Source organism: Amblyomma maculatum, chromosome 10, assembly GCF_055883805.1.
Source record: "Amblyomma maculatum isolate TAMU_Amacu chromosome 10, ASM5588380v1, whole genome shotgun sequence".
NCBI classification, from domain to species: domain Eukaryota; kingdom Metazoa; phylum Arthropoda; class Arachnida; order Ixodida; family Ixodidae; genus Amblyomma; species Amblyomma maculatum.
This window is the reverse complement of record NC_139353.1, coordinates 35,724,506-35,739,431: the sequence shown is the minus strand read 5'-3', so window position 1 is coordinate 35,739,431 and position 14,926 is coordinate 35,724,506. Positions and strand designations below refer to the sequence as shown.

General features: G+C 44.7%; 1 protein-coding gene across 1 annotated transcript; it reads left to right on the top strand.

Moving 5' to 3' along the window:
* Positions 1-1,417: 1,417 nt before the first annotated feature.
* Positions 1,418-12,606, top strand: SecS (Sec synthetase). Its single transcript, XM_084582481.1, has 3 exons — positions 1,418-3,073; positions 7,470-7,685; positions 11,957-12,606. Exons 1-3 carry the CDS (start codon positions 1,690-1,692, stop codon positions 12,118-12,120), a joined length of 1,764 nt encoding a protein of 587 aa, XP_084438607.1. The 5' UTR covers positions 1,418-1,689; the 3' UTR covers positions 12,121-12,606.
* Positions 12,607-14,926: the final 2,320 nt, after the last annotated feature.

The following is a 14,926-nucleotide window of genomic DNA, read 5'->3' as shown; positions in this document are numbered from 1 at the left end:
AACCAACTAGGCGTCCCAATTGGGAGTGAAGAAACCAACTGGGCGTCCCAATTGGGATTGAAGAAACCCATTGGGCTTCCCAATTGAAAGTGAAGAAACCAGTTGGGTTGAATAGGACCCATTGGACAAACCATTTGGGATTAGCAGAACCAATTAAATCTGACTGGTCGTCCCAATTGGACCCATTGACTTTTTTTTTACTGGGACGGAAGCGCCGGCTGCTATCTGTAAAGATTGGAAGGTGCCAAAGCGGAGGAAAGGAATTATAAATCCCCGTATCTCCTTTCGAGAGGAGAGAATTGGAATATGAATGTGGCGGAGGATGAATCCTAGCTGTCCCCTGCCAATGTTGGTGCACGGAAGCGCCGGCTGCAACCTACTATAATTAGAAGGTGGCAAAGTGAAGGGAGAGAATTAAATCCCCGTCTCCTTTTCTTGACGACCAGGATTCGCATTGGAGTCCGGTCATGCATGAATACTTTCATGGCAGGCAGAAAATGGGAGGAAGCTAGGGTACCCCTCTCCTCATCCAGGAAGGAGGCAGAGACCGGGTGGTAGCCGCCGTACGAAGACGAATTATTCTAAACACTTTAAAATATTTCTGTTGTGATGCATTGTATATATATGTGAGCCATGTACGGTCGGGTATATGGCAGATCGAGGCTCTTATGCGTATACTAGTGTCTTAGCTAATATTAGAATGAGCAGTCTCTATTTGAGTAATGGCTTTCCACAGAAAATAAACTGCACATAGTAAACGATTCAGCTCAGTAAAAAAAAAAAAAAAAAAAAAAAAAAAAAAAAAAAAAAAAAAAAAAAAAAAAACACTAGCCGCAAATAAGCTGATAAAAACGCGCGATTGTCGATGTTTACGATGCGAAAATGGGCGGGTGCTTAGCTAGGGGATAGATGGTATGATCGTATGATGGTAAGAAGCGCAAGACACTTTGATGCACGCGCCTCATAACGCTTGTCTAAAAAACATTGGTTAATATTTTTGACATAAGTAAAGTTCCATAAAAACTTTACGATGTCAACTATAACCATAAGGTTCTTTTAAACTTCCATGAAGGATTTTCTTCCTCTATGTTTACGAGGAAGGTATTTACGAAACTGCGCCCCAAACATGCTGCGATGCTGTGCATTGGATTGGTGCAGGCTGTGGACTATCACTTATCACGTCTGCAATAAGTTCGTGTTGTATGGTGCTGCTTTACTGCAGAGCTCACGTAATGATTCACAGTGCCGATTTCTATTTTCGATTACGATACTGGTGACATAAATGACACTGTAGCAGTCGACGTTTTGAAGGTGAACCGGCACAAGCTTCAAGCTTCTGCTTGCCCTCCGAGTCGTCGGTAAGAGCCTAAGATACATTGGCACTTCATGCATGATCTCCGCAATTTTTAGTTATATTATTTGGCTTTCAATTTGTAAGGCTATGTTCAAAAATAGTTTACCGTTTAGGATGTGTCGTTACAGTGATCGCGTAGCGAATACGAAACTTGCAACCTTCCGGGGTTTTGATACGCGCAAATGCATGATGTGCGCGGTGCGGCACGTCAGGCAGTCTGTTGCGAGTGAGGAGCGTGCGTTCGCGGAAAAAGCGTGTAGATCGCCGCTTGTTTTGACCACGACCTCCTCTATAAACTGGTTTTGACCCGACATATCAGCGTTGGAAATCTCGCCATGAATCCCGACAACATCGTTCTGGCGAAAAAGTTCATCAAACCGTCCTACGTCATTCAAGCCGGACAAGCCATCTGCGCTCACGAGTCCAAGGTGTCGCAGCTACTAGAACAGGGCCGCATCCCTGAGGTTGGCTGGGACGACGCGACCATCGAACTCTTCCTGCACCATCTCTCGCTGATGGATAGCAACAACTTCTTGGGAAACTCCGGCGTCGGCGAACGTGAGGCCCGCATCGCTTCGACACTGGTCAGCCGGCGCCACTACCGCATGGGGCACGGCATCGGCCGCTCGGGCGACATCTCCGAGACGCAGCCAAAGGCCGCCGGTTCTAGTCTTATGAACAAGCTGACCAATTCTATGCTCCTTCACTTGCTCCAAGCGGCCGGCGTCCCCGCGGTCAAGTCTTGCTTCATCGTCCCCATGGCAACCGGCATGTGCCTCGCGCTCTGCATGCTTGCCTTTCGACAGCAGAGGCCTTCAGCGCGCTACGTCGTCTGGTCGAGGATCGACCAGAAGTCGTGCTTTAAGTCCATGCTCACAGCCGGCTTTGAGCCAGTCGTCGTCGAGTTGCTACACGTCGGCGACGAACTGCAGACGGACGTCGCCGCCATCCGGGCCAAGATCGCCGAGCTGGGCCCCGAAACGGTCGCGTGCGTCCTAACGACGACCTCGTGCTTCGCACCGCGCGCACCCGACAGTCTTGAGGAGGTCGCGCAGGTCTGCCAGGAGTTCGACGTCCCACATCTCGTCAACAACGCGTACGGTATCCAGTGCACTAAGTGCATGCACCTCATTCAACAGGCGTCGCGGGTCGGTCGAGTCGATGCTTTCGTGCAGAGCGCGGACAAAAACTTCCTCGTTCCTGTAGGAGGCGGCGTCGTGGCCGGTTTCGACAAAAAGCTGGTCGACGCCATCGCGCAGACGTACCCAGGCCGCGGCTCGGCCGCTCCCACCATGGACGTGTTTATCACTCTTCTCTCACTCGGTTTGTCTGGGTACTCGAGACTCCGTGAAGAGCGACGCGCCATGTTCAAGTACCTCCAGGAGAGGCTTTCTCAGGTCGCCGAAAAGCATGGACAGAAGGTTCTGCGTACGCCAAACAACCGTATCTCGATGGCCATGACCGTGCCGGCTACCGATCCCGAAGCCGTGACGGGCATCGGGGCAATGCTGTTCACCCGCTTCGTGTCCGGAGCGAGAGCCGTGCCGACGGACCGCACAGAGCCCAAGAAGGTCGGCGACCGGTCGTTCCAGAACTGGGGCTCGCATTCAAACAACTACCCGTGCGCATACCTGACAGCTGCCTCCGCATTGGGCCTGCAGAAGGAAGACGTGGATGTGTTTGTGCGCAAGTTAGACAAAGTCCTAGCCAAGACGCGCGGTAGCTCGAAAAGGGAATGTTGCTCTGGTGAAGTGTCGCCTTGACTTGATTACTGGCATTGCATTTGTACCGCTGCTGAAGAATGTTGAGGACAGCTTTGAGAATGCTTCTGTGCGTATGGATGTTTAAACGCAGACCTTGGTCATTCTCAAATGTTTGCAGAGAGATGGCCAGCTGTATCGAGCACAGCACTGTTGGACGTGCTCGTGCCTTACTACAGTGCGGTGCTTTTGCTCAAACCCAAGAAATTGCTCTTTTCTAGTCTCAAAATGCACACTTTTTGTGCTGGGAGTTGATTGCATTTATGTAGATACAGTGACATTATGTTTTGCTATTGCATTTATGTTAGTTGAAAATTGAGGAACTTTTTTGGATGCTCACATGTAACCTGACTGGAGCATACAGGTTAACCAAAGCAAATTTCTTCAGAAGAGTGGACATTTGTGTTTGTGTGCTCCGTTTTCACCCAGCGTTGAGTGAACAAAGTTCACCAAAGCAGTTTCATTTCATTTATTTTGCTTGTAATTGACTGCCTTATAGTATAGCATTATATAAATATTGCAAAAGTGCTTACTCTTTTTTCCACGAAACAAAGGAAAGAATTCATACTTAGGTTTGGGAAGCTCTACATCTTACCTGCAACTGCACTGCTTTCTGTAACAAGATGAATTATATAATTTTACTTCAAACTAGGATTGAAACACAATTGCTGATGATGCGAAGGCAGCCTTTCCATTGCCATTGGCCATGTGATGCGACATTGCTTGATATTCGTAGCGGGTATCAGACAGTGCAGTTTCACAGTGAGTTTTTTTTTCGCCTACACCTTCCACTTTTTGCGAAATTAACACTCTGACAGCCAAAGCGAGACCTCGGGTGGCCGCAGCTACACCATAAAGAGCTGTAGCTATGGTCTCCTCATAAAAGAAAATATCATTTGAATTCACGTTACCTCTATGACACGGGCAGGAGCTGCCAACTCAGGTTGCTCCTTTCATATGGGAGGGTGATATCAGAATCAGCCTGCCAGAACCGTTTGCATTCTCCTTACCCCTAGGACACGCAGGCATGTCCATACGGCTTGGTTGAAGCGTGACTTTATTTGCGGGCGGGTAGGTTATGCTCTCGCGTCATACCCTTCAAGGATGAGCTTAAGTGTCCACAATAATGTAGCACCTTACACTGATAGGGCGCGATAGGGGAATAATGTAGCAGGCAAAAGAGGCTTCCGTCGTTGCTTTCACAATTCAACTAGGGTTACCCAGAGCTAAACTACAACTAATTTTTATCCCTGTCTCTATATGGAGGCATTATGTGGCTGTTGGAGAAATATTGCATTTAATGCTGATGAATTCTGCACGCATTGCTGCTGTGTGGAATCAGTATTGAAAGCTCCAAATGCATAAAAACCTACTTCGGAAAAATTTTGCATAAATTGTGCATGATGTATGTGGTTACATACTTGGAGATCAATGAAGGAGAATGCAGAATACCCGGTGATGTTGTTTTGCACATTACCACCATTGTGTCCATATTGCATGTTCTGTTCATGCTCTAGGGCTGGTGGATTGTTCTGCTGACAGCAGCAGCCTCAATTAGCAGAGTAAAAATAAACCTGGTTATTTTCTTCTTGAACGCAATTGTTTTACAAACATGCTCGGCCGGGCCCTTCAGATATTTTTAGTGTGCAAATTTGTCCATTGACATAAATTAAAGGAGCCTGTACAGGCCCATTTTGTTAATAAACGCTAACAGGACTCGATACTGATGGCCATATGTTTACATATGCATGTTTTTATTTTTCGTTCGAAAACTTCCCATGTGGCAGGCAGATTGGTTATTAGGTGGTAGCCCTGGAATTGTAAACATTGGTCATGTGCTGTCCCGTGTCCAGGGGAGGTTTTTCAAAGGCAGTTTACTCTCGCCAACGTCGTGGGAGCGGGGCAGGAGGGACACATGTCAACGAAGGAGTAACGGGAAAACAGAAGCACAAATTTACTGCTTTTCATTAAATTGTGTAGTTTCCGACAAATGCGAAAATTGCTGGTCGCTATAATAAACTCATGCTTTATTACTAAGGCAGCGGTAAGGAAAAAAAAAAAAAACTGCACTGACGATTACAATATACTGAGTAATGCGAAAATTGAGTGCAGCTTTATACGTTGCAGAAAACCTGGCATCTTTGCTGTCAGTGACGTGAGCTGGTTAATGTACACTTTTTCTGGTTTTCTTTTCTTTTATGTGTTACTCTGCTGTGTATTTTTCTAAATGTGCAAGAAAAAGCTTTACCTTTAAGGGCTGGATGCGATCAGTATCCGAGTGCTACCTTTCCCCAAGCTGTCCAAGGCGTCGGTGTTCCGTGCGACCACGGAAGGTTGCCTCAGGCAATGCAGAATCCTGTGTCCCAGGTTGGCCTTTGCCACTTGCAATAGGGTGGTCACCCAAGCCACCCTATTCCAGGTGCACTTAAGCTTTGCCTTTGAGTATAGGACATGATAGTGTTAAGGGTTCCCTCAGGATCCCATTGCTGCTATTGATCAGACTATCCGAGACGTCTGTGTTCCAGATGACCGTGGCAGGTCATGACTCTGGCTTCTGCCTGCCAGTACCATTTTCTGTTGCTGATTTCACCTGGTGTATGATTGACCTCTTTTTATAATGTTATTTGTTGCCTCTAAACATAACGGTAGTTAAGAAATAAAAAAAACAACGTGGGAGAGGTGGTGTTAAATAAATGAGGAAAGGTTAGACATTTCCCCCCCCTTTCCATAGCTTGTTGCATCCCCGTTTGCTGTACTCGTGGAGGTGGTCACATGTGGAATGCAAATTTTCGGAATATTATTCTATTTTCTGTTATAAATTTTTTTCCGAACATGTACGGGCTTCCAGAGTTTTAGCGCATTCAGTTCGTGTATTTAAGAGTGCGACCACTGGTTGCTATCCTTTTGGCTTCTATTTATGATGGTGATGGATTTTAATGGAGCAAGGCCAGCTTGACCAGAGTTTTATGGTCAATGCATTTGGTTTATACGAGGCAGGATAATGGTCCATATTTTCAAGCATTTTGCCCCAAAGATGATCAGGGGAAAGCTTGTGCAGAGTGGAAAAACCAGTTGATGCCTGGCTGCCCCGTGGATCGACCCCAAAGCAGATTTTAAAATCTCATGCTGCAGTCTTCTGGTTTCCATTGGGCAGGTAAAGCTCGCTATTGAACAATGCTGGAACCTTTGCGAGTTTTAGTTGCACAGATGCATTGTTTGTATGTGCGGAAGTACATGTTTATACGTGTTTGCAAATATTGGCTTGAGATCGCAGCAATGGCTTAGTTGGTGTTGCCATGCTTTTAGCTAACCGTGATGCTCTCTTGTCAACATGGCAAGCATATCATTATCAGAGCATCACCTTAAAAATTATATTCTTCACTACGCGCAACTTGGGTTCCACAGTCATCTAACAACAATCACATAATTATTTGAAACTTGTCATAGCTTTGGTTGGTTTGGTTCATGGGGTTCAACGTCCTAAAGCTACTCATGCTGTGAGAGACGCTGTAGTGGAGGACTCCGGAAATTTTGACCACCTGGGGTTCTTTAACGCGCACTCACCGCACTGCAGACAGGCACCTTGCTTTTCACCTCCATCGAAAAGTGGTCGCCGAGGCCGGGATTCGATCCCGCATCCTTGGGTACAGTAGTCGAGCGCTGTAACCACTGCGCCACCCCGGCGGGGTTGCCATAGTTTTCCTGCAGCTATTAACACCATAGAAAAATTGACTTAACCTTATTAGACCTTTCTAAGTCCTTCAGCAAGGTCTGCAACTTAAATTCACTGAAGTGCACAGGTTTGGCATCGATCCAAGCGTTATTAAATGGGCACAAGCCTACTTGCGTAGTAGGTCTGGTACGTTATAGGTCTCTGGGAAAGATTTACAGTTGATGTGTTCAGTGGGGAATGAGCATTAATCTTGGAAAGACATTTTACATGGCTGTTTCAAGTAAGCAGGAGTCTCTCGTTTTCCCCTTTGCAGTCAGTAACACTAAAATAAAATGCATCATCAAGCTGCAGTGCATTAGTGTCACTACCAATAACAACCAGAAATTGAGTGGGCATTTGAACCGTACCTGTGGTTTTATTTATTTATCACAAAAGTCAGCTTCTTGAACTGAAAGAATAAAAATGCTGACCTTAATGTCAAATTTAAAGCTTGTCAAACTATGATCTCCTCATCCTTGAAATATGCAGTCATAATCTCCACTTTTATCAACAGTGCCTTAACAGAGTTTTTGTTTTTTCTTAACTGTTTCTCTGTACTTAACTTTGTCTGGTTCATCCCCACCCTGGAACAGCCGACAGTATGTTAAGTAAAATAAAACTGTGCATTGCAGTGGATTGACAGCCAACCAAAAGAGAAGATTGGACATGTGGCTCCTTCGCAAAAAGCTTTACCGCTTCGTTCGGCGCATTTTCCCGTCCTTGGAGTATGCCGACCACGAAACAGTACGCCGACGGTTGAGCTTAGTTTACGCCTTTACGGCCTGGCAGGCCTTTGTGGCCCTTCTGGTGGTCATCTACAGGAGCAAAGCACCATCAGATGACAGAGGAATAGACTATGGTGAGCATTGTCGCTGGCCCTTTTTCTTCTGTCCCGAGTCATATCAGTAGTATAGTAGTAGTAGTTTTTTGTAACAAAACAAGTACCCAGTTACCAGGGCCTGCATTACGAGTTTGCGTCGTTATCGAAAGTGTTACTACCTCCCTGACCTCGAACAGGAACAGGAAGTAGCTACCATTTCTGGTTCTGGCATTTCTACCAATTGGATGACTCGAGTTCAGGGAGATAGCGACGTGTTCAATAATGACGCAAACTCGGAATACGAATGCAGGTCTGTACGAATAGTGCGCTACAGTAAATTGTAAGGTAACATAACTGCAAGGTTTACCAAGATACTTTGTTGGGCAAGTTGGTACTTATTCATTATTAATATAAACAGCGCGAACATGAAGACAAGGGACAAGATAAAAGAAAGCCACAGTACAAGCGCTGACTCACAACTATGCCTAAGCCCTTTACTCCAAGGCCCAGAAAAAACAACCATGAAGAAAACGAAACAGTCGCGTGAAACAACCCCTGGGTTCACCTGCTGCATAAAAAATCACTTAAATAAGACACCTCTTCGCTTGAAAGAGCAAGAGAAGTCTTGCTGACACACTTATTGTTCGTTGAAATAAAATATGATTCCACTATCTCTCTCGTCATCTTCTCTTTGTGGCGATACAAAATCCTAACCTTGTCAAACTTAGGAGTGCACTTCTTCTTCTCCTTCTTCATTATTTCACATGAATGGCAATGTGATACCAGAAACGTTTTGTCCTTCCCACTTTCCAAGCTGTTCCGGTGTTCCTGTAGTCTCTTATTAATACATCGTCCTATTTGTCCTATATAACTGGCTCTACAAGAGAGTGTAAGCCTGTACACAACACCTGCCTTGCATCCAACATATGGGTTTCTATGTTTCACTCCACATTCTTGCTTCTTCGCTTCTCTTTCCCTTTGAATAGCCGGGCAGATCCTCTTCATCTTGAGCGGGGCGGTCAATGCGACGTCAACACCATACCTCTTGCCTACATTTTTGAGGCCATGCGAAATTCTGTGCACATACGGTACCACTGCAACCTTCCTCTTCCTCTCACCATGCTGGGCAGGGATTTCAGTCTGTGCGTTCTTTTAACGCTCTTCAGTACCCGGCAACTGGCCTTAATAATAACCGACTCCCGATAACCGGCCTTTGCAATTCTTGTCACTTGTCTTTCAAAACTCTTGCCCATGCCGTGGTAACAAGATTTCTTCAACGCATTTAATAAGCATGTGTTAATCATCCCATTCTTCACTAATTTTGGAATGCCCCGAATTGGAGCTTAGCAACGGCTTCATCGATCTCGGGTTGTATTCCCAACAAACATAATCATCACCGAGTTGAATCAATAGATCTAAATACTGTAACTGATCGTCCACTGGTTCTTCAACAGTAAATTACAGCCCGGATCCACACTCAGTAAAAACATCCATAATGTCCTTCATTCGTTGATTGAATCCTTCACGGTCTGTGAATACTAAAAAGTCGTCAACATACCTGAAGGTGGAATAATGTAAGCCCTCTAAGTCATCCTTCAGGTGTCTGTCCACGTACAAGAAGATGTCACTCAAGACCGGTGCAACACTCGACCCAATGCATACTTCAGCCTTCAGCGTATACAGCTTGTTCTTCCAGCCTATGAAGGTGGACTCCAGGTAGAACCTCAAAAGTTCAAGGAAACTTCCAACACTTACACCTGAGTGTTGCACCGGTCTTGAGTGACATCTTCTCAATGTACGTGGACAGACACCTGAAGGATAACTTAGAGGGCTTACATTATTCCACCTTCAGGTATGTTGACGACTTTTTAGTATTCACAGACCGTGAAGGATTCAATCAACAAATGAAGGACATTATGGATGTTTTTACTGAGTGTGGATCCGGGCTGGAATTTACTGCTGAAGAACCAGTGGACGATCGGTTACAGTATTTAGATCTATTGATTCAATTCGGTGATGATCATGTTTGTTGGGAATACAACCCGAGATCGATGAAGCCGTTGCTAAGCTCAAATTCGGGGATTCCAAATTAGTGAAGAGTGGGATGATTAACACATGATTATTAAATGCGTTGAAGAAATCTTGTTACCACGGCATGGACAAGAGTTTTGAAAGACAAGTGATAAGAATTGCAAAGGCCGGTTATTGGGAGTCGGTTATTATTGAGGCCAGTTGCCGGGTACTGAAGAGCGTTAAAAGAACGCACAGACTGCCCAGCATGGGTGAGAGGAAGAGGAAGGTTGCAGTGGTACCGTATGTGCACAGAATTTCGCATGGCCTCAAAAATGTAGGCAAGAGGTATGGTGTTGACGTCGCATTGACCGCCCCGCTCAAGATGAAGAGGATCTGCCCGGCCATTCAAAGGGAAAGAGAAGCGAAGAAGCAAGAATGTGGGGTGAAACATAGAAACCCATATGTTGGATGCAAGACAGGTGTTGTGTACAGGCTTCCACTCTCTTGTGGAGCCAGTTATATAGGACAAACAGGACGATGTATTAATAAGAGACTACAGGAACAATGGAACAACTTGGAAAGTGGAAAGGACAAAACGTTTCTGGTATCACATTGCCATTCATGTGAAATAATGAAGAAGGAGAAGAAGAAGTGCACTCCTAAGTTTGACAAGGTTAGGATTTTGTATCGCCACAAAGAGACGATGACGAGAGAGATAGTGGAATCATATTTTATTTCAATGGACAATAAGTGTGTCAGCAAGACTTCTATTGCTCTTTCAAGCAAAGAGGTGTCTTATTTAAGTGATTTTTTGTGCAGCAGGTGAACCCAAGGGTTGTTTCACTTGACTGTTTCGTTTTCTTCATGTTTATTTTTTCTGGACCTTGGAGTAAAGGGCTTAGGCATAGTTGTGAGTCAGCGCTTGTACTGTGGCTTTCTTTTATCTTGTCCTTTGTCTTCGTGTTCGCGCTGTTTATATTAATAATGAATAACTGCAAGGTGTAGGCTTTAGGCAAGTGCTATTCTAGTTGCTTTAATAGCAGTCTCAGTGTGTCATAAACCTCTGGGTACAGCAGTTACGAGCGCGATAACTGGGTATTTTGCAGCTTGCAGCAGTATTTTTTCAGTGCGATGCGCAAATATGGTGCGGTACTCGTAAGGAATGGGATCCGAGGCTTGCCATTAACTGCTGCTGCTGCTGCACTCAACAGGCTCAGTCACAATGTATATATTTGTGATAGTGGTGTTTGATTCAAAGCAAGAACTTGGTAATCGACTCGTTGGTTCTTCAGCTGAGCAAAAGCAGCTTTTACTAGTTGGATGGCGCTCAACTATTTGACTGCATTTACAAAGACCCCTAAGATGATTTTGTAGTCATATTACAATGCAACAAATATGTAATCCTTACGAGTAAAGCTTCGTATGGAGCCAATAGCTCTCAAATAACTTCTAAAGTTACTAAAAAAAAAAAAAAATATATATATAGAAAGCCAATTAGGGTGACGTCTTGCTGCAGGGTGACTTAGCTGCAGCTAAGTCGGAAAGTAGGTTCGGTTTGGTTTATGGGGTTTAATGTCCCAAAGTGGCCCAAGCTATGAGAGACGACGTCGTGGAGGGCTCTGGAAATTTCGGCCACCTGATGTTCCTTAATGCGCACATGTTAGAAACGGACATGTTATTTTGCCATATCGTGTTTTCTTAATGAGGTATTTTAAATCTAAATGCATATTTGAAATCTGGACTCTATTTCGTACTTGCGTGTTTAGCTTCAACAAGATATAATGGACATGTTATTTTGCCATATCGTCTTTGCTTGACGAGGCATTTTTAATTTAAATGCATATTTCAAATCGGCACTCTACTCCATACTTGCATGCTAAGCTTCAACAAGATATATTAAAAAACAAAGAAAAAGTGCTTAATACCCCCGGACATCATGAATGTGGATTGACTGGCATGGAGATTCTTATGCCCAGTTCTGCTGGTTAGAAATTTGTCTTCTGCTACCAAACAAACATGAGCTAGTGAGAAAAAGCCAGAGAATCAAGCTCTCACTGAAAATAATTGCAAAGAGCTTTCCTTAGTAGGTTACTTACATTTTGCAGCTGGCACTTTCATTTGATAGATACGTTAAAAAAGGCAAATTCTTTCATGAAAACTTGTTCAGACTCCGTATCGTACAGGATATTTTGGATGTTCCAGGATATCCAGGATAACCCATGCCCAGATGTGCACGCATATCACGAGGTCATCTGGTCGACCTGTGACTGACAGTTTCCTTGTTGCCTTTCTTGCAGCGGCATTCCTTGCAAGCGCACAGAAAGATGCAAAGAATGCCACAATTTTGAGCGTGAGCGGCACTTCCGTCACCAGACGGGAGCTCTCCGAAGAGGACCTCATTGGCATTCGGCAACAGAGAGAGGAGATAATCGAGAAGAAAAGCAAAGTGCAGACTGCATAATGCTTCGTGGTCTCTCTAGGTTATAGGTTTTGTTTAGCTCCAGCAGAAGGCGAGGCTTCTAAGTCTTTTCTGTACAACGTTTATTGACACAAAAGCCAACAAACAGACTTGACTGACTGCGATAAAACATTGGCCACGACATTCTCACCAAAGCAGCAGCGCACACACCTTCACAGTGCGACAGGAATAAACACAAGTATGTAAACATACTCAAGTGACCATGTGCTTGTCAACAAGACTGTCTTCCGCGCGCAAACAGCAGCTGTTAGCACGAGGCCTAAGGTTGTGACCACTGCATCAACAGCATCAACAGTTAATAGCAGCTCCGCAAGCATACGCATAAAGCTAACACAAGAGCCATTGTCATCACTATGTTTCCCATCCCTGTACAGCTTTGCACAACAAAACCTTTATTAATGTTCTTGGCATTAAAAGGCACAAAACTGTGTTTTTGGCACATTCAATAAAAAGCAGTAGTCCTCAGACTACGTGGCTGATACCGCCACTGATACTGCAGTGGTGTTGGAGTTCAATTCGGTGAGAGCAATTGAAAGAACGGATGCATACGTTGTGCTTGGCTTTCCAAAACATCCGAGCATACAGTCACACCTCCAAAATAGAGAGCTTTAGAATAAGGGGCCCCAAGCTTCGGGGCCCCCAAAGAGCTTGGGGCGTCCCCTATTGCGCAGAACGTAAGGCACGCTTGGGGTCTTGGGTTAATGCTAGGGGCAGCCCCTATTTTTCGAAAATAGCGTTTGCACCAAGCCGCCGTTGGGTCGCTTGGGTTACGGCAATATGGCGGCATCCGGCCAAGCGGCAGCCGCTCACCTCAGCACACATTCGTCGTCACCGCTCCATGGTGTCACGCGTTCATGGCAAACGAAAGGCCAACGAAGCTTATGCTATGTCTCATGATGACCGCATCACCAAATTTTAGCGATAAAATGCACTATATTTTCTGATCGAGCTGCTAGGCTTAGCGACTTCGCCTCGTTTGGTTGCCATGGGGACCAGACGGCGGAAAGCGCAGAAGGTTCAAATGAGGTTTCCTGGCCTCTGCCTGGATTGACAATTGGCCGATTTCGTCTTGTCTGATGAAAACGGTTTATATAATTGGTAGTTTTAATAAAGTTTTGTGCAATAATAGTACTTTTTGATGAATAAAATAGCATTGTTAGCGTTTATATATTTAAATAGTTTTCCTTGGTTTACTGTCGTGGCGCTACAATCGATGAACGCAAGCCCGGCTCTGCTGCGTCAGGAAAACCCCCTATTCTAGAACTGGCCGCTCGGCTAGCACGCTGCGCCGCCGCACGCTATTTCCTTGGGGGCCCCAAGCGTTGGGTCCCCCTATTAACTCCCTAATGACCGAAAATGCCATGCAAAATGTAATTTAAGCTTGTTGCATAGAACATATTTTGAGCTTGGCATCACAAAATGCAGTGTGTTGACGCATATAATTTTGCCTCGGAAAAGTTATAAATACTGCCGAGTGGTGTAAGGCACTGCCCATTAGGTGTAAATTATACGAATCATAACTTGACCACAGATTTGCGCTGTTAAACAGCCAGGTCTATGCAGATTTCCTTCGTGGGACTAAAAGCACTGCCACAGCTGAAAAGCAATCGCTGCTAACCAGATAACACCACCACTCCTCTGAAAGGGCACAAATTCAAGCTATCCTTTAAGAAAATTTGCGTATCAAATCAAAGATTTTTTTCCTTGGTAGTTTCAAACGAACTGTCAAGGCCTGTGAAATACTACCACAGCCCGATTACAAGTCCCACAAAAATCAATTTCAAGGACTATTAACATCAGAGGCTAAAACTAAAAAGTTAGACATGAGGTGCTCGATAGTCAGTACGTTGTGTACCATTAAATCAGCATTTCGAACCTCATTGAGCGGCTGTTCAGAAAAGGAACCAAATACTGGCACATTTTCATAGCGCAATGTCTCTTAGTGATTCTTAGAAGTTTCGCTTCAACAGTTGCCACAGAGGAAATTATGACGGTGCTTGTTCTGGAAGGAAAGCTATATTCTGGTGCAAAAGTGTGGGTTACGGGAAGCGACGGGACATTAATTCGGTTCACGAACAGCATCTGGCATAAACAGTAATCCAGTGCTGAATAGAAACTTGATAGATAGCAAGCAGTCGTTATTTCAGTGGTGAATGTATTTATCAACACTCACCAAACCAGCTAGGTGTAAACCTAGGGCATGAAAACTGAAAAGCTGTTTGCAGCCAATAGACATTGAAAGGCTCTTTTTATAAACCTGAGAATGGGGTGCTCGAGCACGTTTAATACAATGACTGGTTCAAGTTGACAGAAGAAACTGACGTTGTACACAAAATCTCTTTTATGATTTAGAAATTTTATATGAATGCAGCTCGTATAGTAATTGTCCCTACACTCCATACTGCTTCAGCAGAAAACAGCCAAACAGTAAACATTCTTTGAACATAAAAGACATCAATAAGGAATACTGAGTGTGCAAGAGTCACGGGGCTGCTGTCCCCAAGTGGTCACGTAAATGACCGGTTAGAGGGCTCATAACAAAGCCAACCCCAAGTTTAGTCGGCGGTGAGTCTTGTACAAATGAACATATACTGCATACTTAATTCCACTAGCATTCTGCAAAACATCCATGAGCTTAAAAAATATATATATATAGCCTGCCAATGGGAAGTTCGGGCCACACTATGAAATACATCAGGCTTTTTTATCGTGAGAATACAGTGGACCTGAAATTCGAGGTACACTTTGGGACAAACAAGTTATGTTGAAAGCCTGTTTTTCTGAAGCC

What these genes read in the sequence shown, in the direction of transcription:
- SecS (XM_084582481.1), top strand. Translation starts at nt 1,690, where the DNA reads ATGAATCCCGACAACATCGTTCTGGCGAAAAAGTTCATCAAACCGTCC. An exon ending in AGTCCTAGCCAAGACGCGCG is followed by an intron (nt 3,074 to 7,469) that starts GTAGCTCGAAAA and finishes GTGGATTGACAG; the next exon opens with CCAACCAAAAGAGAAGATTG. An exon ending in TGACAGAGGAATAGACTATG is followed by an intron (nt 7,686 to 11,956) that starts GTGAGCATTGTC and finishes CCTTTCTTGCAG; the next exon opens with CGGCATTCCTTGCAAGCGCA.